Raw genomic sequence first — 25,388 nt, 5'->3', positions numbered from 1 at the left:
CAGGGCTCCTCTTGTCAGCCTTCCCAGTGCTGAGGTTAAAGGCATGCCACTATGGCCGGCATTTGTAAAGCCTGGGTTCTGATGATTAAACTCAGGTTCTTGCACTTGCAAGGCAAGCACTTTGCCGACTGACCTTTCTCCCCAGCCCAAGTTATTTTTCTTTCCATTTTATAGCAAAGCAGACAATAAAGCTTCAAACTCCAAGTCTCAGACTCCTGGGTATTCTTTTGAATTCTTATGGACTCCTTTGGAGATGTTCTGTGAAAAGAGTCAATGGCCGAAGGGAATGCTGTGCTAATACCACACTAGTTTGGACTTCATTCTGTGTTCAGTCACGGAATAGGGTAGCGCCCTTAACTTCTTTCTTGTATCGTTTGCTTATTTCAAAAAGGTAATTTTTATTTATTTTAAAATTTTATTTTACTCTGTGTCTGTCTGTCTGTCTGTCTGTCTGTACAATGTGTGTGGGTGTCCATGGAGACCAGAAGAGAATATCACATTCCATAGAAGGAGTTACAGGCATTTGTGAGCCATGCCCAGTATGGGTGCTGGGAACCAAACTGTGGTCCTTCACAAGATCAGCAAATACTCTTAACTGTGAAAATTTCCGTCTATCTCTCCTACTTTTTTTTTTTTTAAGTTAGTAACTGGGAATGGTGGTATATGCCTATAATCTGAGCACTGGGGAGACTGAAGCAGGAGGATCCCCTGAATTTGAAGCTGGCCTTGGCTAGGGAATAAATTCTGGCTCTGCCAGTCTTGAACAAAAACTTAACCTCTTTATATATGACTCTTCCCTGTAAAGTGGAGTTGTTAATAGTGCCTAACTTATAGAGCTGCTTAACATGTTAAGGACTATTGCTTGGCAATAGTAAGTGTTCAGAGCTGGCTCAGTGGATGCAATGCAAATTCAAGGACCTGAGTTTAAATCCAGAACCCAGATGGAACCCTATGTGGTAGCTAGCGCCCACATCTGTAATCCCAGTGCTCCTATGGGGAATAGACAGGAGAATCCCTAGAAGCTTGTGCCGAGCTAGCCTGGAGTACACAGCCATAAGCAACAAAGAGATCCTGCCTCAGTCAAGGTAAAACCCAAGGTCATCCTCTAATCTCTACACAAATGCACATGTATACACAAACTGCCCCTCCCAGTACACGTATACACATATAAGGCAAAACACCCCTGGCTTCTTGGGGCTCCTGAATTCATGCACATATTCCCCTCACCCCCACATAAATACAAATGGTTAAAAATAATAAAAAAAAATCTTTCAAAACTACAGTTACCCTTTGTACTTTATAATCTGGCTTCACCACCACTACCACCACCACCACCACCACCACCACCACCACCACACCACCACCACCACCACCACCACCACCACCACCACCACCACCACCACCACCACACAAGTGCACACACATCACAGGGTATGTGGGATCTTTTTGGTATTGGTAGAGGAAGGCTTTTTATTTTTGTTTGTGGGCACATACTATTTTATTAATTACTATATTATAATTTGTTTAACCATTCTTCCCATCAGTGAGTATTTGGATGTATTTGGATGTCCATATAGCAAAGAGGCTACAATGGATTTTCTTTACTTTTGCTTATTTACAAACTACTGTTTGGGATAAGTTTATACCAGTATGATTTTAAAATGAATACTTTTTTTTTTTTGTTTTTTGTTTTTTTGACACAGGGTTTCTCTGTGTAATAGTCTTGGCTGTCCTGGAACTCGTTTTGTAGACCAGGCTGGCCTCGAACTCACAGAGATCCACCTGACTCTGCCTCCCAAGTGCTGGGATTAAAGGCATGCACCACTACCACATGGCTACTATTTTTACTTAGAAGAAAATATTAATACTTTTTAAGACATCATGGTTGAAAGAATCTCCTATGAGGTATGCATATTATTCCTTGACACAGTAAACTAACTGGTTCAACAGGTAATCTAAAATGTACCCTGCTTTATCTCTGAATTAAAAAGAATTTTTATAAATCAGGTGATAGGTTTACTGGTATTTTTCTTTTGTAAATCAAATCCACTGATCTTTCCCTAAAAGAATCCATTCATTGTTTTTATTGTTCCTTCCATGTCCCATTGTCACCATGGTCTTGAAAGAAAAGAATGAAAGTGCGCAGCTAGTGTGTAATTGGGCTGCCAGAGGGCCAGCACTTTCTTAGGCCCTGGCACTGGGAGTGAGTGTGGCTCAGATACCCAGAGGCCAGCCCGTATATAACTAGGAGACAGCCTCTAAAGGGCATGGCCCAGCTAGGAATCTTCCTACAGTAGCAATGAAGAGAGGAGAGAGAGCAACCACAGAGGGAAGATGAAATACATAACTAAGCGTAATTGAGGAAATTACATTCGATTACTAGTGTCCCCATTTGACATTCAACGCACGCACGCACGCACGCACGCACGCACGCGCATGCATACTTGGTTGTTTTGAGACAGAGTCATGCTATGTTATAGGGTCCTGAGGAATGGACCTAGGGGCTGCCTTCAGCTCCAGGCAATCTTTCTGCCTTTGCTTCCTGAGGGCTAGGACTACAGGCGAATGTGCACCACTTCACCCAGCAGGTATTCTGAATATACTGTTAAAGACAGTAGGCACGCCAATTTGAATGACAGCTGCTTTCTTACTCACTTGTTACCCTCACCCCAAGTGCTAGGGGAGCAAACCCAGGGTCTTGCACATGCTAGGTGAGCTCTTTACCACAGACCTACACCCCCCACCGGACAGCTTCCGTTTCTCTGCTTATTTTGCAAAGTGCAGTTACATTAGAACAGAGTAAGTGCCCGGATGAAGAGTCCCAGGTGCTCCGGGAGCATATCAAAGGCCTTAGCCCCGTTTGAGAGGTAAGGAAGGCTTCCTCAAGGAGTGATGGAGAACTGTGGACTTAATTCTCCCCCGAAGGAATCAGAGTGGGGGCAGAAACAGAGAACATTCAATACGAGAACACAGTACACATAGGACTAGGTGGGGAGGGGGTGGATAGATGGAAAAGCTGAGATTTATTTGAGGAAGTATTTATTGGCATGTGTGTATGCCTTAATGTATGTATGTGTCTGACATGCATGCATGGTGCCTGTGGAGTTTAGACAAGGTCCTATACCCTGCAGCTGGACTTACAGGCAGTTGTGAGCTGACCAGTGTGGGTGCTGGTGGTACCTGATGGCTTCTCTCGAAGAGCAGCAAGCGTCCTTTACTACTGAGCCATCTCTCCAGCCCTATTTGATTCATCTTAAAACTGATGGGATGTTTGTAATAGGGTTTGCTAGGGTCACGTGTCTGAAAGATCGCTCTGTGGTGTGAACACACTTTAAGTAAGAGATTTTGATTGTTTGATCTGGGCTAGTGGGGCTAGGATGGAAGAGAGGCAGATGGATTGGAGACCTGGTTAAGATTGGTGGCTGGGGGAGGAAAATGGAGGAAAGGTCACTGATAACTCAGTGTCTTCCTTGGGGGAACTGAAGAACAGAGGAAATACGGACCAATGGAGGAAAGTTACCTGTAGAATTTGAGGTGTCTGTAGGATACTCAAGAATACTCTGGGGCTTGGAACAAAGACCTGCCTGAGTGGGAATCCTCAGCACAAGGTAACTGCGCATGGAGATGTTTGACTTTGGTGGCTAAGGAGCAGACAGTGGAAATGAGATTTGCAAAGAAGGCATCTGGAGGAGAAGGTGGAAGGAAGACGCTCGTCTAGCTCAGTTACTGGAGACATTAAGTGAGATTACATGCCTGGCTGATGTTTTTCTCCATTTTTTTCTCACCAGAAAAAAAAAAAGAATTATTCTAATTAAGAAACTTCAGTAAATTGGGGACTTAATCAAGTGAGAATATGAGACTTGAAAGTTTGCTGAAGAAAAACAAGTTGGGCACAGTGGCACAAGCCTTTAATCCCAGCACTCAGGAGGCAGAGGCAGGAGGATGTCTATGAGTTTCAGACCAAACTAAGTCAGCACGGCAGTTCCAGGACACCCTACGTTACATAGAAAGACTGTCTCAAACAATAACAACAAACGGGGGAGGGGGAGCAGGCGTTAATTAACACTGTGGGGGTGAGGTGGGGATGAAGATAAAGAGGACTGTCCCAAACACTAAAGAGATTTGACACTCCAGCAAAGCCACCACCTATGGTAAGAGTTTCTAGATGACAGCTGAAAATGGCATCTGAAGAAGACTATTCTTATTCTGGAATCTGAAATACGTCACTAGAGTCACTAGAATAGTGTCCAGAGAAAGGGAACCCACATTAATTGGGGGTAGAGTTGGAATCTACAAGCTGGGTGTATAAATTGTTGAAACAATGGGAGTTGGAGAAATTAATCACAATGCTGTTTTGAAATATCACACAGTACAATTGTTTTGAGACAATATTTAGTGGCACAGGAAACACTTATACAAGTGTTAGCACACCACAAAACAATATGAAGTTATTTTTTGTCAAACGTTGTATATCTAGGTAGGAAATAGATAAAACTATCTCCAGGGTAGATATTTTTCTATTTTCCTGCACTTTTCTTTTTAAAACGTGTCACGCTTTTATATAATTCTAAGAGCAAAACTGTTGTCCAAAAGCAACTCTAGCAGAACTCAGAATGTGGGGATCCACGTTCGAGCACTTCCCTTTGGGGACGGAGGAATCAGGACCCATGGGTGTAGCCTCGGAGGTCTGAGACCCAGGGGAATGAGAGAAGTGGCGAGACTGCCATCCTGCCTGCAAAAGCGGCATCTAGAGCCGCAGGCTGCCCAAAGGATCGTGCAGCACAGTGGCCTCAAGCCTGGAAGCACACAGCCAAACCTTCCCCGCCCATTCCGCGCCAGACGCTTCGCACTGGCAGGGGCGGGGCACCTTAGGACCGCCAGGTCGCGAACAACCGACAACTGGAGGGCCGAAGGTTCCCGTTTTCTGAGGCTCTCTGCCTCTACAGAAAACGCCTTTACCGAACCCAGAACCACAGCAGGCGCGGAGGGGAACGGCGCCAGTCCGCGCGCTCGCCCAGGGTTCCGCGACTGAGTCGAAGCGATGTTGTGGGCGGAGCCTCAGGCCGGAGCTGTGATTGGAGCAGCCCACACCTTCGGCAAGGGAGGCCGAGGGCGCCAGCTAACGATGCACCGGGGCGGGTCTCAGCGCTCTCTCCGTGATTGGCTAGGAGCGAGAGGACGGGCGCTGTCTCGGTGATTGGCAGGCTCTAGACAGCCCTCGGAAATCGCCTTGACTTCGCCCATTGGCATCCTGTGAGAGTAGGCGGGATTGGTTCGTCGTGATTAGCTGGCGGCTGAGAGTGAGGGCGTTGGGAGTGAGCGGGAGGAGGGGCGGGAAGATCCGACTTCCTCCTGGCTATTGGCTGCCAGGGTGAGTGGGGGTGGTGCCAAGGCCCAGCGGCTGCCTGAGATTGGCGGATGCTGACATGAGTGACGGACAGCGAGGCTAGCTGCGCGCCCAGCGGTTTGTTTTTCGGAGCGTTCCTGAGGTGGAGAACAGTGGCCGGACGGAGCGACTTCTGGACTTCGGGACTGGCAGGCGGGCGGGCCGAGTGGCGCCGCCGAGGCCGGGCTGGGCCGAGCCTGGGAGCGCCGGGGATGTAGCGGGCCACCCTGCTCATGCCACAGCGCCCGGCCGCGGCCGGAGCCGGAGCCTGGGGAGGCGGCGGGGGCCCCGAGCGCAGCCAGCGCAGCCCACGGCCCCCGCGCGGAGCCAGGCCCGCTGCCGTCCCCGCCGCCTGCTCCCCCGGCATGCAGCCTAGGCTGCGGAGGTGACACTTCTGGGCTGTAGCCGCCGCCGCCGCCATCGCCACCATGGGTGAGTATCGCCACCGCCCCGGCCTGTGCCCGCGCTGCTTCGCGACGCCCCGCCCCGGGCTGAGGGGAGGAGGACCCTGGGCCGCCGCCTGACAGGCATGGACAGCCTGCGGGGCCCGGGGCTGAGGTCCGCGGACCGCTCGCCTGTTCGTGGCGCCGCTACCGGCGGTCCTGGCTACTAGGACCCTCCGAGGGTACCCTGCCGGCCAAACCCACTCGGCAGCTCTCTTTCCGGGCATGCAGCCGGCGCATCCCCGGGAGGGGTCTGCGGGACCAAGGCCCGTGCTCGGCGGGGCCGCCCACTCCGGTCCCCAGCGAGCTGGCCCGCGAGCTTGAGGGTGGGGGAGCCGGAACGCAGTGTGGGGCCGGGGCTGGAGCCTGGTGCAGGCCCAGCTGCTGTTGTGTCTTTTCCTTGATTTGCTTTTTTTTTTTTTTTTTTCCTGCCTGTGTCATTTCCTTCCCTTTGCTCACACAGGCTGGCCTGTGAGTTCCCGGGGCTTTGCTCTCGAGCTCCGTGCGCTCCCCTGCGCAGGGGGGAGGGTATGCGGGACCGCGAGGCGATTCGACGCGGATCCCTGTTAGCAATAGCGGGCTTGGGAAATGCGATCTGTGCTCCTCCCAGATTACTGGAAGTTAAGAATGATGGGTGCTGTGGGGTTATAGCTCAAACCCTACTTTTGGAAAAATCCAGCTGCTATTATTTTTATCCTGCGCTATCCCTGAAACTGTAACTTTTGAAAGAGGCATTCGTTACACAAAAGAATGACTATGAAATCATTTCCTTTTTGTCAGTATTTGCAGTTCTGCTGTGAAGATGTAATCTAAGAAAAGCTTTTTTTTTTTTTTTTTTTTTTTTTTTTTTTTTTTTTTTTTTTTTTTTTTTTTTTTTGAGACAGGGTTTCTCTGTGTAGCTTTGTGCCTTTCCTGGGACTCACTTGGTAGCCCAGGCTGGCCTTGAACTCGCAGAGATCCGCCTGCCTCTGCCTCCCGAGTGCTGGGATTAAAGGCGTGCGCCACCACCGCCCGGCCTAAGAAAAGCTTTTAATGTCTTCCACACAGTATTTGAACTGAATTATATTTCGCATGATTTTGGTACTTTACCAAAAGACTTGGACTCAGCTAAGGAGCATGTGACATTTTAAATATACTTTGCTTCTCAAGTTGGGGCAGGTGTTGTGATGCTCTTGTTCCTGGTCTCAGTCGGGTTTTGCAAAATAATTTAGTCTTGTATTTAGTCCTAAGTAAGAAAGGGTAAAATTTAGTCCTAAGTAAAAAAGGGTAAAATTTAGTGAAAGACTCTTTTGCAGAAGTATTCATTTCTCCTATGAAGTGGTCCATATGAAAATTAAATGTTAATGTTTGCTTTGCCTTATAGCCAGGTCGTCATTTTTGTAGGAGGTTAAGTGGGTACACTGGCACATTGACCAGATACTCATTTGTGCTCGATCTCTTTACTCTAATTTTAAATGAATTACTTTTTTTTTTTTTCTTCAGTGCTGCCCCTCATACATTATGGGAAGGGTTTGTCCATTTGCTGGGTTTTCAGTTCCCTTTCCATGATATAGTTCAGGGCTTGTTTGTTTGTTTGTTTTCTACAGAAGTCTCATCTGAGAATTAGACACAAAAGGAATCCAGTAAGGCTTCACAAATAAAGATTTATAATGCACATATTCTAATATTTATGGAATGCTTCTTATAAATGGGGCAGAGGATTCTTTTTGTCCTCATAGGCATCAAACATTTATCTTCTACAGAATTTAAGCTAAATATTTGAACTATGGATTTCTGTTGTGATAATCTAGTAAGTTTTCCTTCTTGTCCTGTGGGTGAGCCTTAAGCTCCAAAGGGGAGTGTGAGATCCTTGAGGGTGTACAGACCTTACACGTAACACGTTGATTGCAAAACCAGTGTGAGTGTCCAGATAATGAGGGCCACATCTCATCATCTAACAGGAAAATAGATGAGAGCCTGTTGTCACATTTGAAAATGTTTTCAACAAGTGTTTAAATACATGGAAAGGCAATGCTGGGAGGAAGGAAACTATGTGGGTAAAGTCCCAAAGAAAAAGAACAGGAACTTGGTATCTTCTCATTTGACCCCATGTCAGTTTTTAAATGTATTTTTTTATTTCCAGTGCTGGGCACCAAACCCTAGCCTTGTGAATGCTAGGCAAGCGCTTTATCATTGAGCTACATCCCTGTGCTCTCTCTTCAGTTTGTTTTCTCTCTCTCTCTCTCTCTCTCTCTCTTTTTTTTTTTTTTTGTTCTGAGACAGGGTCTCCCTATGTAAACCTAGCTACCCTGGAACTTGTAGTAATCCTTCTCCCTTTGCTTTCCCAGAACCTAATAAACAAACTCAAACATTTAATGAAAGCGATTCCTTAATATTTTCATTACATTTCAACTCCAGGCCAGTGACTAAAGGACTAAAACTAATTTGCATCTCTGCCCTGCAGGTCCTTTGATTTATAGTCATATTTTCCTAAGCTGTTCTATGCTCCAGACTCAAGCCTGTTTGACAACTTGACTTGTTAATGAAAACAGGTCAGATTTTATATTGTCTGTTAGCCCCAGCAAACATCTAGTGGAAACTGGAAAGTACACTTAGCCTTGTAAATAATAAGAAATCTTTTTCTGTTTGTTTGTTTGTTTTTGTCTTTGATACTGTGTGACTATTGAAATTGGGCTGGACTTTTTTTTTTCTTGGACATACTAGAATTTCTTCCAGTAATTATAGTAATATTGTTAATAATTCCTGGGACTTACTTGCTACTGTTTCCTTGCTTTTTCTATAGGTAATCTGAAGCTTAGTGGACTATATTAAAAATGGTGAAGTGGGATACATTAAAGTGGGATTTGGAAATGTTACAACAGTCTAGGGAGCTGAATACAGGATTAGAGATGGTTAGTTCTAGCCCCACTCTCTGTATTTCCCTAAGTAAGGTTGAGTTGAATGCAAATTTACTTTTTACAAATGTCTAAAATACTGTTTCAAAATCCAAAACCACAGCCAAGGCTACACAGAAACCCTGTCTCTAAAGGAAAAAAAAAAATCTAAAACCAACTGTATTTTATTTTGTTTTGGTTTTGAGTCCCAGTCTCAAGTAGCCCAAATAGACTTCAGATTTGCTATGCAGTAAGGATGGTCTCCAACTCCTGATCCTCCCACCTCCGCCTCCCAAGTACAGAGAATGGAGGCATGTACCATTAGGCCTAGCACCAACTATTACTTTTTGTTTTTCTTTATTCATTTATCCTTAGTTTTGTGTGTGTGTTTATGTATGTACATGGGATTGTGTGGGAAGGAGCGTCTGTGCATATATGTGTGAAAAACAGAGCAAGACTTCAGGTGTCTTCCATACTCTCCACATTTCTGCCTTAAAATGGAGGTCTCTCCCTGAACTGGAAGTGCATCGCTTAGGCTAGGCTGACTAGCCAGGAAACTGAAGATCCACCTGTTGGAGTTACAGGTTAAAGCCATTCTTGGCTTTTTGTGTGGATGTTAGGGATTCAAACTCAGGTCTTCATGCTTGCAGAGCAAGCAATCTTACGCACTAAGCCATCTTTCCTGCCCCCAACTGTCATTTTAAAAAATACTAAAAAATCTGGGCTGGAGAGATGGCTCAGTGGTTAAGAGCCCTAGCTGTTCTTCCAGAGGACTGAGGCACAGTTCCCAGCATCCACATGGCAGCTCACAACTGTCTGTTACTCTAATTCCAGAGGCAGCCCCATTTCTGCCTCTGTGGGCACCAGGCACACATGTGGTACACAGATGTGTGTGTGTGTGTGTGTGTGCAGGTAAAACACATTACACATTAAAAAATAATTTAAAAATAAATATCAAAATTCTACTCCTGTGTCTTGTATGGATGGCCTCAGCTCCTGAGACTCTGTCTCAAAAAACAAACACCAGGGGCTGGAGAGATTAGTTAGTGGTTAAGAACTCTTCCTGCTCTTCTAGAGGACCTGAGCCTGGCTTCTAGTACTCGAATCAGGCCACTCACAACCTCCAGAAATCCCAGCTTCAGTGGGTCTAACACTCTCTTTTTGACATTCACACAAACACATACACATAAATAAAAATAAATCTTAAAGGACAAAAACAAAATCTACTCGTGATATAGGTGTGTTAATTTATTAGACCGTGATTCAAAATTTTCCAAAAACAGTTGTTAATCATGCCTACTGTTAATCATGAATCTATTACATGGGTGGTTAGATTCTAGCCAAATGAGACTGTCCCCGGATGTTGCCAAGCTTTGGAACCCTAGAAACACAGACCTAGTTCTGTAAGTTACAATTACAACCCTAAACCAAGTTGTCAGTTTTCCTGTTGCAAGTGTTCCTGTTTTGTATTGTTTTAATAAATTGTCCACTTAGTCTTTGCCCATTTGACAAGTGCATCCTTTGTTCAGGTGTAATATTAAGCCCTGGGCCTGCATTTTTCTGTTCCAAGAGGTTACAGAGAGGTAAGGTGAAGCAGAAATATGCAAACAAATTAAAATTGAGTATTCTTTATCTAGAATCAGGGCTAGGGATATAGCTCAATGGTAGAGTGCCCTACCTAACATGTGTGAGACCCTTAAGATTCTATTCATACTATCAAAGTACTGAGAATCAGAAATGTTTCACATTTTGTAGGTAAAAAGTTTGGGGTTTTGTTTTTATTAGATTTAGTTGTTTTATTTGTGAGTGTTTTGTCTGTATACCTGCATGTGCACCATGTGCATTATTGCTGCTGTCAAAAGAGGTTATCAGATCCCCTGGAACTAGAGTTACAGATGGTTTGTAACCAATGTATGTGGGTACTGAGAATTGAACCCAGGCTTCCTACAACAGCAACAAGTGCTCCTAACCACTAAGCCATCTCACCAGGCATCCCCCACCTTTGATTTTGGAATGCTTGCCTAAACCTTACTGATCGAGTCTCCCTCATCTGTTTCAGATTTTGGAGTTTCAGATTAAGTATGTGATTGTAGATACTTTGCCAAAAGTGCATAATTATTTGCAAGAAGAGACCAATTCTGTAATTTAAGGGTTACGAGACACACACACACACACACACACACACACACACACACACACACACTAACACATAATGTAATATAGTCTCTAGTGCTTTAGGTTAGTTTCATCAAGTATTAAAATATAATGAAGAGGGGCTGACAGTTAACTTTCTTCGGTAAGGTCCTTACCATGCAAGCTTGAAGACCTGAGTTCAAATCCCTAGTACTATATGAAAAGCCACGTGTGGGGGCTTGTGCTTGGGGAGGCCTACAAGAGGATTCCTGGGGCTTATTGGCCAGCCAGCCTAGCCAAATAGATAAGTTCCAGGTTCAATGAGTTCCAGTCCCCAAAATATGACAGAGAGATATACAGGAACATACCTGATTCCAACTTTTGACCTCCACAGGCACATGCACAGTACTTGTGAATAAATACACACACAGTGGTGTAAAATGGTGATTCTATTGATTTTTACAAGGAAGCAGTGCTTTACTTTGTAATGTGTATTTAACATTTTGAGCCTTAGTTAATTTTTATAGATTGCTATAGATCCGAGTAACAGAACAATAAATACCAGTATTTAACCTTTTAGCAAAACTTCAATACTGTTTTTGTTTTATTTTTATTTTTTTATTTATTTGTTTGTTTATTTATTTGGTTTTTCTAAACAGGGTTTCTCTGTGTATCCCTGGCTGTCCTGAAACTCTCTCTGTAGACCAGGTTGGCCTTAAACTCAGAGATCTGCCTGCCTCTGCCTTCCAAGTTCTGGGATTAAAAACATGTGCCACCACCACTTGGCTCAATGTTCTTTTTAAAAATTACACTTTCTTTTGAGGAGAGGTTGAGACAGGATCTTAACCTGTAGCTCTGGCTGGCCTGGGATTCACACAGATCCACCTGCTTCTGCCTCCTAGTTGGTGGGATTACAGATGTAAGTCACCACTATTGGCTTCTACCATTTTCTGTTTGTTTTTTGAAACTGGGTCTCATGTGGCCCACACTGGGCTCAAACTAAACTTGCCCATGAACTCTTGATCCTTCTGCCTCCATTTCCTGTGCTGGGATCAACAGGTATGCACCACTATGCCTGGCTGAACCATGCATGCTCTTTAAATGTGTGTGTGTGTGTGTGTGTATGAAAGAGAGAGAGAGAGAGAGAGAGAGAGAGAGAGAGAGAGAGAGAGAGAGAGAGAGAGAGAGAGAAGAGAGAGAGAGAAGAGGAGAGAGAGAAGAGGAGAGAGAGAGGTCAAAGGACAACTTTTCGAAGTCAGTTCTTTCCTTTCACTGTGGATCTGAGCATCAGGCTTGCATGACAAGAGCTTTTATAGGCTGGGCCATCTCACCAGTCTTCACTCATGTTCTTGAAGAAGCAATGTTTTGTGTGTGTGAATTGAAGATTGAGTCTTTGTATATACTTACTGTAAAATGGTTTTTGCCTGGATATGGTCAGGGTAGAAACGGTGGAAATACATGAAATGTCATGAAGAGAAAGTAAAATCTGACTCAGGGACTCGGAAGCACGGGCTCTCTTGAGTTGAGCAGTTTAATCAGATGACCTGGCAGAGCTAAGACAGAGCCTTGGCAAGATGAAGAAATAACATCATTAGTTAAGTGAAAACAAAGATTAAAATATTACTTTAGACTGGGTGTGGTGGAGCACTCCTTTAATCCCGGTGCTTGGGAGAAAGGCAGGCTGTTCTCTGAGTTTAAGGCCAGCCTGGTCTACATAGCAAGTTCTGGGACAGCCAGGGCTACATAGAGAGATTTTTGTCTAAAAAGACCACCACCAACAAAATATTACTTTGTGGATTTGTAAATGTGGAAAAGAGAGTGTGTGGTAGTAGATACCTTGTAGGATGATGTTTATTACAAGACATGGTACTTCCTGTAATTTTTCTGGGTTAACCAAGAGAACTCATAAAAGGGAAGTACCTTAAAGACCTCTCAGATAGAAGTTCAATGTGGAAAAGTAACTTCCTACTGGAGCTAGAAAGGGGAGTATATTGCCCTACACCATAGGTCAGAAAAAAGGAGAGGAAAAAGTACAAGCTACTGAGAATTACAGGTACCTGCTTGCTTGTGATTTCTTAGGAGCCTCTGCTCCCCTCTCCTCCTTTCTTCCCCTCTTCTCTTCTCCCCTCCCCCGCCCTCCCTGCTTCCTTCTTGTGTGTGCTTCAGGCACATGCTCACATGTGCCACAGTGTATGTGTGGAGGTCTGAGAATAATTTGTGTGGGGGTTGTTTCTCTCCTACCACCATGTGGGTTCCAGGAATCAAACTCAGTTTGTAAGGCTTTATGGCAAAGCACCTTTCCCTGCTGAGACATCTTGCCAACCTGTGCTTCCATTTTTTAAAACTTGAACTCAGATCCTTGTTTTGTAGATTCCCTGTTTTCTGTGAATACACATATCATACCCTCCTAGATTCCTAACTTTATTTTAACATGTATTAATTAATTAATTAATTTATCCCATGGGTGCGTTTTTTATGGATGGCAGGGCACATGTGCCGTGGTGCATGTGTGTAGAGGTTTAAAGGACAGCTTCTGGCAGTTGGCTCTCACCTTTCTCTATGTGGGTCCCAGACATCCAACTCAAGTTGTCAGGCTTGGCAGCAAGTGCCTTCACCCAGTGAGCCATCGCCACACCCCATGTTTGTTCATTTGAGCATTTGAGACAGATTCTCATTCATTGTTAGCTGGCCTGGAACTCACCATATAGTGGAGGATAATCTTGAACTCCTGCTTCTTTCTACCTCTCAAGCACTAGGATTGTAGGCATGCCACAACAAATGATCCTAATTTCTTTTTCTTTTCTTTTCTTTTCTTTTCTTTTTTTTTAAAAAAAGATTTATTTATGTGTGAGCTCTATCTGCATGTATGACTTTATGCCAGAAGAGGGCATCGAATTCCACTAGAGGTGGTTGTGAGCCACCACGTGGTTGCTGGGAATTGAACTCAGGACCTCTGAAGAGTATAGCCAGTGCTATTAAACGCTGAGCCATCTCTCCAGCCCCAACCCTAATTTCTTAATCTCTACTATTTTCTTCTTTTTTTTTTTTTTTATGGTTCTTTCTGGTAGCGTATTGATCAAAGTCTGATTCCCTTTTTTCTGCCTTAACCCTTATTTGATAATTCTTTATTTTTTTTCTTCAGCTCACTTTGTAAGCTTTCTGGCATAGCTGAAATAGCTTGCTATTCTGAAAGAATCTGATCTGTCAATGATTATATAAAATCATCTATATATAAATCCTTGCTACTCACATTTTAAAAATATTTTCACATATTTGTATTTATGTATACTGGTTTGTATATTGTCCATATTAGCTTACTTTGTTTGTTTGTTATTGTTGTTTTTAGTCCAGGTCTTGCTGTGTAAAGCCAAACTGGCCTTGAACTTGCTGTGATCCTCCTGCTTCAATTTCCCAAGGGCTGAATTTGGAAGTGTGTGCCATCATACCTGGTTTAGCCTTTTGGGGGTGTGTGTGTATGTGTGTGTGTTTTATTTTTATTTATTTATTTATTTATTTTGAGACAGACTCTCACTCTGTATCCCAGGCTGGCCTCATATTTGTGATAGTATCTTAAGTGCTGGAATTACAGGTGTGTGTCAATATGCCTGCTTTTAAAAATGACATTGTATGTTTATTCTTTTTAAAGGTTTGTTTTTTTGTTGTTTTTTTTTTTTTTTTTGTTTTTGTTTTTTTGGAGACAGGGTCTCACTATGTAGTCCTGACTGGCCTGAAATTGTTTATGGAGACCAGATTGACCTCACAAACTCAAAAGGTCTACTTTCCCCTGCCTCCCATTGCTCGGATTAAAGGCATGTGCCATCACTCCCAGCTTGTTTATGTTTTTACCCCAAGAGTTTGGGTGCCCTGAAGTAGCGTTGAAAACTTTCTCTGTCTGTCTGTCTGTCTCTCTCTCTTGCTTTTCTAAGAGAGATAAGGGTTTCACTATGTAGTTTTAGCTGTCCTAGTTTAGTGTCCTGGCTGTCTCACTATAAGATATGGCTGGCCTCAAACTCATAGAGATTTGCCTGCCTGTGCCTCCCAAGTGCTAGGATTAAAGTCAGGCTTAGCCACTCCTGGCTGCTTTTAAAATGTTGTAAAGTGAGAGGTGACTCAGCCGTTAAGAACACTGGCTGCTTTTGCAAAGGACCTGGGTTCAGGTCCCAGCACCCACTTGTCAGCTCAGAACCACCCATAACTCCAGTTCCAGGGAATCCACTACCTCCTTGCCTCTGTGGGCACTAGGCATGCATACATGTGGTATATATACAAAGGCAAAACACTCACATAAGTAAAATAGAACTTTTTATAAAAAGCTTTCTAATGTATAATGCATGATAGATATTAAGCAAATGGTTGTTGTTAATGATTAATAAAAATTCAGGAATAAATTAAATCTAGGGTAGATTAAATAGCCCTTCCAGTCTTTTTCCACTGACCTTTTCATATTGATGACAATACCAGCCAGCATTTTTAAAGCATTACTAAGTACCATGAGAAGTAATTTGTAAGTTTTCTTCTTTCTTCATCTCTCTGTGTCTCTATCTTAGCAGTTCTGTAAAATGATGCTTTATTACCCCCATTTTGCAAATGAGGAAATTGAAATTTAGGGAATAGACATGATTTACTTAAGGATTCCTTAAACTCAGATATCTGTTTCTGACTCAAAGTTCATATTCTTGACTGCTGCCTTCTAAGAAAGCTCTTGTTTTTGAAAGAGTTGCTTTTGTAGGAATCCAGATAATTTAGTTAAAATCTCAGTCTAGGATGCAATGCCTAAAAGAGCCATTCAATTCACCTCTTGTCTTCATCTATGTCTGTAGTTGGAAATATCAGTTGAAACACTTCACGGCTTCTAGTTTTATGCTTGACCTCATAAAATTCAGTTTAGAACCCTGCCTCACTTAGGTCAGCTGTCCTAGATTTCAGTCAGTAATGCCAAACCGTTCTCCTAGTATGTTGTCAGTTCGTACTAGGAACACCAAATAACACTGAGAATTGGTTAGCTTCCTGGAGGAAAACTTTGTCAACTTGATAAACCAGCCCTTACAATGGCAAATTTTAATATTCCCTCCCTCCCTCTCCTAGAGATTGAAAGTAGGGCCTGATACATAATAGGCAAGTACTGAAATATGTTAACCACTAATACTAACAACTTACACTGACATTCTTAATTTTTCACATGGTAATATTGATACTAAAAACTTCATGCATGCTGGACATGGGATGTAGACAAGTGGACCCCTCTGTGAGACCATCCTGGTCTACATAGCAAGTTCCAGGCCAGTTAGGGATACACAGGGCTATACTGTCTCCAAACTGAACCAAAACCAAAGCAACCCCCCCACACAAAAACAAACAAACCAATAAACAAAAAAACAACCTTTCCAAACCTCCGTACATATATTAAGCTCACAATACTTTTACTGGATGCTTCTCAGATAATGTTTATCTAGTGCTAATCTTACTTATATTGTGTCTGTCACATTTAAGCCAGTTTAGATACTATGCTTTAGGGTGTGTGTGTGTGTGTGTGTGTGTGTGTGTGTGTGTGTGTGTGTGTGTGTGTGTTGCTAAGAATTGAATCCAGGGTCTTGCATATGTATACCCCCAGCCTCTGTTCTTATTTGTTTGTTTTTTAATTTATTTTATTTTCTGTGTATTGGTGTTTTGCATGCATGTATGTCTGTGCACCACTTGCTTGCCTTGCTCCTAGAGGAGGCCAGAAGAGGGTACTGGCTCCCCTGGAACTGGAGGCATAGATGGTTGTAAGCTGTCTGTAGATGCTGGGAATCAAACCCAGGTCCTCTGCAAGAAGACAGCCAGTGTTGCACTGAGCCATCTCACCAGCCCTTAAAAAAACACCTCCCCCCCTTCTCTCTCTCTCTCTCTCTCTCTCTCTCTCTCTCTCTCTCTCTCTAAATATATATATATATATATTTAAAGATAGCATCTCACTATGTAGCCCTGAATGGCCTAGAACTATATGGACCAGTCTGGCCTTGAAGTCACAGAGCTCCGTCTGCCTCTGCTCCTGAATGCTGGGATTAAAGGTGTGTGACACCATGCCTGGCTTGGTTTTTTGTTTTTGTCTTTGTTTTTGTTTTGTTTTGTTTTTGAATTTTGGTTATTAGATTAAAAACAATAGGACAAGCAAATTCTCTTTAGCTGCTCCAGCTAAGCCACCTTTCTACATCAAGTTCTCTTTCTTTAAAAAGCCAATAGAGAAATTGCTAGAAAAATATAAAATAGTTGTGTTTATGTTTGCCTTTCTCAAGAACCCATTTCCTCATTAGTTATCTCCATTACTGAATTATTTTATTGAAGGTTTCTAATCTTTGAGCATTAGAACTGTAAGTGTAATACATCTTCCTTTCTCCTGTTTTTTTGAGACAGGGTCTTGCATTGTCCAGGTTGGTTTCCCAAGTTAAGAACTTCCTGCTTCAGCCTCTTCAGTGCTTGGGTTAAAGGGCATGGCCACGGTACTGGACTGATAATTTTTGTATATATTTTAAAGTGGAAGTATATAGGAAACTACTCTTATTTTTTTTCTTGCAAGTTTTAAATTTAATTTTACTTTTCTGGACAGTCAAAAATATCTTTGTAGGTATCTTTGTACTTCCTTTCCTATGTCTCTTCAGAGGTGTCCTAGGAAGAGGGGAGAGGACAAGTAGTATTGGAGAAGAGACCAGATTCATGCTGTTCTTTCTTTCCCATGGAGTATTAATATTTCTAAGGGACAAGAATAAAGGGCAGAAGATGGGCACTGTCTTTGGGTGGAGGCTTTTTTACTTGCTTTTTTTAAAGGTGTGCCCTAAGTTCCCAAGTGAGTCACTTGGGGAGTGTGACAGCTCACCCACATGTTCTCTTCCAGATCAACAGAGATACTTATTTTCAGTCTTTAAATGTTATTTGAATGGGTAAAGATCTCTGGGAGAATTTCATAAAGCTTGAGATCGGGCTGGTTTGTATTCTGGGTTTTGGACAATTTGTCTTCAGAAAGTGAGAACTCTAGTATTCCACAGTATTTAAGAGAAAGGGGTTGAGAGTAAAGCCAGTAAGGTAGAGACGATGCATGGCTCTGGCCAGTTAAGGAAGGAAAACAGGAGAACTACCCTTTGACTTCCCCGTCAGAAGCTGCCTAACCTGTAAAATTTGTAGTTAGAAGCAGTGTTTAAAGGTTAGACATGTAAAACAACTGTGTTCAAAGCAGCTACCTGCAGTCCTTTAAAATGTCCTCTTTTACACATAGTGCTTTAAGAGTAAGTCTGGTTGGATATATGGGGTTGCCAACCCTGTAAAAATCCCACTTAGCCTGCTAAGACAGGAGGATGTCTGTCGTGTTCTGGACCAGCCTGAGCTACATAAATAGCGATGCCCTTTTTAAAAAAAAAAGAAAGAAAGGAAAGATGATAGGTAGGTAGGTCTAGGACCAACCCTGCCCCAAATTAGTTTGCTGAATTTATCTATTTTCATTCAGTGACCAACTATATTGTGCTGTGCTGTTTCTCACTCCCAACTTTTCAAGCTTTTCATCGTTGAATTCCTCTGGCATTGAATAAACTACTCCCTCAGTGCCAACCAGTGCATTGCCAGAAATATGGAGGATTGTTAAGAGAACATTAAAATTCATATTGCTATAGCCTGACCTTAGTTATCTTTTTCTTAACCACTGTGTGACTGGAATTACAGGGTCTGTCTTGTTACTGTGTTTTGAAATGGTCTTGTTATGTTACCTAGCCTGACTTTATACTTGTAGTTATCCTTCTGCCTCTGCCTCTCAAGTGTGGGGATTATAGGCATGTGCCACCACATCTGGCTCAGATGTGTTATTTTACTCCCTGGAATATTAGAAATATAACTAGTCGAAATAGTGTTTTATTGGCCTTTATTGAATTATCTTAGCCCACATGCTCTCTTTCAATGCAGATGAACAGGAAGCATTAGACTCGATCATGAAGGACCTGGTGGCCCTCCAGATGAGCCGACGTCCCCGGGTGTCTGGATATGAGACTATGAAGAACAAGGACACGGGTCACCCAAACAGGCAGGTATGTGTGGCTCTGGTAGAGCTTAACCAAACTTATTAGGGAAGGGTTTCAAATGAGGAATATATGAGAAGCTAAGGCTACTCTGATAGTAGACTTGAATACTGTTGGTCCCTTTCACACTTGTGTTAAATAGTGGACGATCCATAGCAACCAGGTATGGCTCTTCTTGGCATAGTATTTCATCTGTGGAGAATAAGAATAATTCTTTCCCTTCTTATGAAGTCTATATTCATGTAATTCTTTTGCTTTTATTGATTATTTGGCAGATCAGGTTTTTTAAAAATATTTATTTATTTATTTGTTTGTTTGTTTGTTTGTTTGTTATGTATGCAGTGTTCTGCCTGTATGCCTGAAGAGGGCACCAGATCTCATTATAGATGGTTTTGAGCTACCATGTGGTTGCAGGAAATTGAACTTGGTACCTCTGGAAGAGTAGCCAGTGCCCTTAACCACTGAGCCCCCAAAAGATCAGAATTTTTAAAATAATTTATTTAACTTTATTTTTATGTGCATTGGTGTGAAGGTGTCAGATCCCTTGGAACTGGAGTTATAAATAGTTATGAACTGCCATGTGGGTGCTGGGAATTGAACCTGGGTCCTCTGGAAGAGCAGTCAGTACTCTTAACCCCTGAGCCATCTCTCCAGCCCTGGCAGATCAGATTCTTGATCTGTAACTTGTAAGGTCTTCAGCTGCCTTAGAGTGTATATTCAGGAAAAATAATTTTCATATTAGCTTATGTAAAATATAATTAAGAAGAGTAATTCGTATCACATAACATATTTTAAGAGCAGCACTGAATGATTTTATTATTGTTGTTTCCCATTATTGGCTTGGGTATTTGAGAGTCTCTTTTTATTGAGAGTCATGTGCTGCTTTAGAAAAACATTTCCTATTTTTGTTAACATTTAAATTTATGTGATGTTGAAATCATCTCATGTCTGGTATCATTTACCATCCTGTTTCCTGGTTAAGTTGGCCTTCAGAGAAGATTGGATGGATGGGGTCCCACATAGTCTGGTGGATGTCTAGTGCTCTTTGTGATGGCTATGATTCCCAAGTATATATGCTTGATGAAAATCTGTCCAAGACATTCTCCCTGTGGGTCTTCTAGTTGAATCTTGTCTATCAATTGTTGAGAGGAACAAAGAAAGTATAAGGCTTTAGAACTTTTTTCTGTCTGTGGTCTGCCAGCTATACCCTTCCAGAGTATTTCCTGCCTTTAGGAATTCTAGGTTCCCTGGGGGTTAGGGGGAGTGTTTTTGCTCCATGTTATAATAGATTAGTTTAGAAAGCTGTCTCTATTGTTGTGATTATCTTTTTTTTTTTTTCTAGCTAGAAAAGGTGTTTCTTCCCGTTTTATTTGATAATACATTTTCACAGAAACATGATTGTTAGGATTATCTTACAGAACTGGGTGAAATAACAGATTAGAACTCATCCTTACACTTTTTTGTACATTAATCTGTCTAATTGTGTGGCTTCCCCTTTGCTGTAATTTACTTGTATTCAAAGCCATGTTGGGAAGGAACGTTTTACCAGAAGTGAGTCCCCTCCCCCATGGCTTGAGTCTAATGACCTCACTTTCCTTCCTGTCTTCCTATGTGGAGTGTGCTTGCTAGCACTGCTGCAGCTAGCTGATCTTTTCCTGACTGGACTGTTGGCATGGATAGAGTTAGTGGGTGAAAAGAAGGCCCTAAGGGATCGCTCCAGGAAAAGGAGCAGAGAGAGTCCCGGGTAGTTTCTTAGGAATCCTGCTTAGAGCTTCACAGCTGTTACCAAAGAGTCTTGCTTTAAAAAACAAAAACAAAGAACAACTCTGCCTGCTGCTGTAGAGTAAGTCAGTGGTTTTGAAGATTACGGAATGGATTATTTGTTAGAAAGTAATAGTAACAAGAGCCGTTGGCTCTTTGGCTCCACAATTTACTTGAATAACATCCAACATTCTTCTGTTGCATGGAAGATACAAGTTATTAACCTCAGTTTTTTTATTTTTAAAGAAAAGGCAAAAGAGCAGCAGCTCAGCCCTTCTGAACAGCCCCACATTAACAACAAGCTCATGTGCAGGGGCCGGTGAGACAAAGAAAGTTTTGGTAAGGACCTGAATTACCCATGAACGCTGCAGTGTTCTTTTAGACTTGCCACTTGTGCTGGAAGAGTGGATTTCATTTCCTGCACAAAGTGTGTTAGTGGATTGTAGAGGTCATTGGTTAGTGTGACCCAGATTCTGTCTTGTAGGGACCATTTCTCACAATAGTATGACTCAGCGGTAGCCTCTACTAGTGCTGCCCAATAAAGTTTCTGTGTGGACAGGAGTGTTCCGTAGCTTTGTTATCCAGTATGGTAGTCACTGACCATACACAGCTCTTGAGCAAATGGATATTCTGGTTTCTTTAGTTTTAATTAAATTAAATAGCCATATGTGGCTTGTGGCTATTTTATTGGACAAAACAACTTTATAAACAATATAAGGGCCTTTTTCTTAGTGGGGAGGCAACAAGATAGTACATGCTTAGAAATGTACAGATTCATTAGTGAATTTATTCCTTCTACATAGGTCATTAGTTTCTACACTCTGTGGTAAGCTTATTAATTCGAATCATCATTAAGATTGTATTCTTGGGGCAATGTGAAGCTGAAGAAGATGGCTATTTATAATTATAAACTCAAGCTGGGTTGTGATGGTGGTGGTGGTGGTGCATGCATTTAATCCCAGCACTCGGGAGGCAGAGGCAGGCAGATCTCTGTGAGTTCAAGGCCAGCCTTGTCTACAGGGCAAGTTCCAGGAAAGTCAAGGCTATACAGAGAAACCCTGTCTTGAAAAATCAAAAAAGAAAAAAAGAAAAAAAAAAAAAAAAAAAAAAGAGGGGTCAGAGATAGCTCAGTTGGTAGAGTGCATGAGGTTCCCAACACAGTGTGTGTGTGTGTGTGTGTGTGTGTGTGTGTGTGTGTGTGTGTGTGTGAGTAGCTTCTGGGAAATGTAGACATTTCTGGAAAGTTCTTTAGCAAAATCTTGAAGACAAAAAGAATGCATTTCTAAGAAATTGGGTAAATAGGAGTACAAGAGATATGTGGGAAAATGTGTTTATAGGTTAATGTAATGAAAAAGAGCCTGACAATGTGAGTAATCTATTAATCTACTAATACAGACCGGTTAATACAGATCCTTACAGTTTATAGAGTGAATCATAGTTTATTATTATTCTTTTTTGTAATAATAGCTTAGGTTTGAGAAGTATAAAATGGTGTTTTAGATTTTTTTTATTATGTGTATGGGTGTTTTACCTGCATGTATGTCTGTGGACCATATGCATACCTAGAGCACATGGGTGTCAGAAGAGGAGGTGGATCCCCTGGAAGTGGAGTTACAGATGATTGTGAGCCACCTTGTGGGTACTGGGAATTAAACCCAGGTCCTCTGTAGGAGCAGCCAGTGCTCTTAACTGCTAAGCCACCTCTCTAGTCCATAAAATAGTTTTTTCATTACCATATTTTTTTTTTCTGCCAGAGGTCTCTGTTTAGGAGGAGAAGGAGATGAAAAATAAAAATCTAATTTAAATGGCTGAAATGCCAAATTGGACTAAGAAATGTCAAATTAGGATAAAGATTCAAACCACAGAGTTGAAGCTAAAGATAATCAAGTATTTTGGCTTGTGGGAAAAAATGGTTCATTCAAGGTTGGAATGGTGTTAGCTAAGGCAAATAGTCCTTCATTGTGAGAATGGCAATACCAAGTTGAGATTGGCACAGAAAGAGAAGCCAAAGGAGCTGGGTTCATTGACAGAATTGTTTGGGTCTGAGGCCTGGAAGAACTAGAAAAGAACCTGATTTGAATATCTGTTTGGCAGGACTTTAGACATCCGCTTCCTTAAGTAAACAAGCTTGGTAACCAATTGAAAGAGAAAATACATTTGAGTATAAAGAAGTGTTCTAAGTAGTTATGGGAGTTCATGGGCATGGGGTCTCAGCTGTAAGCCATTTGTTAGGAAGTAGGTTTATGATTTTTTAATTTCCCTTCTGTATGTTAGGACCCTGGAAACCAAGAGCATAGTTATAGCTGACTGAACATCTTGGATATATGACACATCCTAGGAATAGCTGGGGCCTGTGCATGGCTTTACAGTCCATGCTACACAGCATCTCTTTAGCACTCATCAATTCACAGTTCACAATTCATGGAGCTGACAGCTTAGTGTAAAGTACACTGGCCCATGGTTGTTTGTTAATCACCTGTTGACACAGAGTTTTATGATAGCAGTTAACAATGTCAGTGACTCTAAATATGTATATAAGCAATACTTTACGGTTTGGAGCGCTCTTACACAAAGATTGGAATAGAGCCAGAAAACAAACAGACCTGTTGATTTCTAGCCACAGCAATTATACTGAATGTAATTCAGGTAACTTTTGTAAACCTCAGTTTTTCTGTTTGAAATAGACATATTTAATAGTCATTCTTTCTATGTAAGATTTTTGCAAGATCAAAGGATGTATTTTGCACATTATTAAAAAAAAAGCACAAATGTAAAGTTGTAGTGATTCTATCATTTCTTCTATGTTCTAGTGCTATGGATTTGAGCTTTGGGGAAAGCCAACTTCTAACCAGAACTTTGCAGGTTGTTGTGGAACTAAAAGTATTAAGGTTTTGCTGCCTTTATTGACTTGTCATTACTATCTAATTAATGATCTTTTGCAAACTTGTGAATCTAGTCCAATTTCTGATGATCCCATTGGAGGAAGAAACATAATCCTTAAATCTTCCTACTCTTCTCTATGCTTGCATAGATTCCAGGGTCAGGATCTGATTCTTCAGATGTCTACTGGTGGGTACTTTCTTCGTGGCAGGCACAAGCAGGGCAGGGCCTTGGTTATCAATTCCAAACACGAGAGTTCTAGGAGAGGTTCTCCTCACCAGGCCAGAGATTGAGCTAGCTGCTCCAGTGACAGACCCACTCTTCACTCTGCAGAACTCCTTTTCTTTTTCAGATTGTTGATAAGGAAAGGAGGGCTGGCCAGCTTGAAAATAAGATACACGTAAACCTAGAATTGCTTTGTAAGTTTAGTTTATAATCATCCCTTCCATTAATTTTTTATTACTTCCCTGAGTCATTTATAATAAAAAAATGACTATTTCCATTTTCTTTTTACTTAATTTATTTACTATCTTTGACAAAAAAATTCCAGTTCCAAATGTGTAAGGAGCCACCAAAAATATACAGCAAATAGCCTGGTGTGATGGCATATACCTTTAATTTTGGAACTAGAGAGGTGGAGGCAGTCAGAAACCTTTGTGTTTTAGGCCAGCCAGGGCTCTATAATGAGACCCTGTCAAACAAAAACAGCAAATACAGGGAGAAGGGGCAGTGTAGAATTAGAGAGAGGGTACAAGGGATGATGACTGAGGCTTAATTTGACCAGGTCAAATTAATTGACAACATTTACTTAATAAACCCTGAGTTTTTATTCTTAGAGCCCTTTTGGATTACATGTGTAGACTTGAAGTCATTTCTGCTTAAGTCTGGTATTATTGTTGGTTATTCATATTATCCTTATTGACTTTGAGTCAGCTGTGAGGCTTACACTGTCAACTTTCCTGATCATAGCTTTCACCAGTTGACTTTCTCCTTAACAATTAGCTTTGGTGGACAGGGGACTTTATTTGCCTAAATCTGAATGGTATTTTGTTTGTTGCTTTTGTGGGTTTGTGTGTTTGTTTTTGACTTGTGTCTTAGGGTTTTATTGCTGTGAAGAGACACCATGACCGCAGCATGGTCATGTCTTTTTTTTTTTTTTGTTTGGTTTTTTGGGTTTTGTTGTTGTTGTTGTTGTTGTTAAAGACAGAATTTCTCTGTGTAACAGCCCTGGCTGTCCTGGAACTCACTTTGTAGACTAGGCTGGCCTTTGCCTCCCAGGTGCTGAGATTAAAGGCGTTTGCCACCACCACAGCAACTCTTATAAAGAAAAACATTAATTGGGGTTCCCGTACAGTTCAGAGGTTTAGTCCATTATTGTCATGGCAGGAAGCATGGTGGTATGCAGGCAGACATGGTGCTGGATCTGGGAGTTCTATATCTGGATGCAGGCAGCAAAAAGACAATTTGAGCCACTAAGCCTGGCTTGAGCTTTTGAAATCTCAAAACCCACCCCTCAGTGACACATTTTCTCCAATAAGACCACACCTCTAATAATGCCACTCCTTATGAGTCTGTGGGGGCCATTTTCATTCAGACCACCACAGCTTGTTTGTTTTTGTTTTTGTTTTGTTTTTTTAAAACAAGGCCTCATGTAACCCAGGCTTGCTTTGAACTACTATGTAGCAAAGGACAACCTTGAACTTCTGATCCTCCTACCTATGTCTTCTAAGTGGTAGGGTTATAGGAATGTGCCACTACCCTCAATTTTATGGTACTGGAGATCCATCCCAAAGCCTTGTGTGTGTTGATCAGGCATTCCACCAACTGACTTATACCCCAAGCCTCAATGTTTATACTGAAAATTTTTTTCAGT

General features: G+C 42.0%; 1 protein-coding gene across 5 annotated transcripts in view; it reads left to right on the top strand.

Annotated features, from left to right (window-relative positions):
* The first annotated feature begins 5,652 nt into the window (after nt 1–5,652).
* Map3k3 (mitogen-activated protein kinase kinase kinase 3) overlaps nt 5,653–25,388 on the top strand; it is an 80,339-nt gene continuing 60,603 nt past the window's right edge. For 4 of the 5 annotated variants that reach the window (XM_028865171.2, XM_028865170.2, XM_037201283.1 and 1 more), the window contains exons 1-2: nt 5,653–5,818; nt 18,762–18,883. In XM_028865171.2, coding sequence (XP_028721004.1) covers nt 5,815–5,818; nt 18,762–18,883 — 126 coding nt within the window. In that variant the 5' untranslated portion in view covers nt 5,653–5,814. Of the gene's footprint in view, nt 5,819–18,761; nt 18,884–20,881; nt 20,975–25,388 lie in introns of all 5 variants that reach the window. The other variant, XM_028865172.2, reaches the window with a different exon arrangement.

This window comes from Peromyscus leucopus, chromosome 8b (genome assembly GCF_004664715.2).
Source record: "Peromyscus leucopus breed LL Stock chromosome 8b, UCI_PerLeu_2.1, whole genome shotgun sequence".
In the NCBI taxonomy this organism is placed as follows: Eukaryota; Metazoa; Chordata; class Mammalia; order Rodentia; family Cricetidae; genus Peromyscus; species Peromyscus leucopus.
This window is presented reverse-complemented; position numbering and strand designations above follow the sequence as displayed.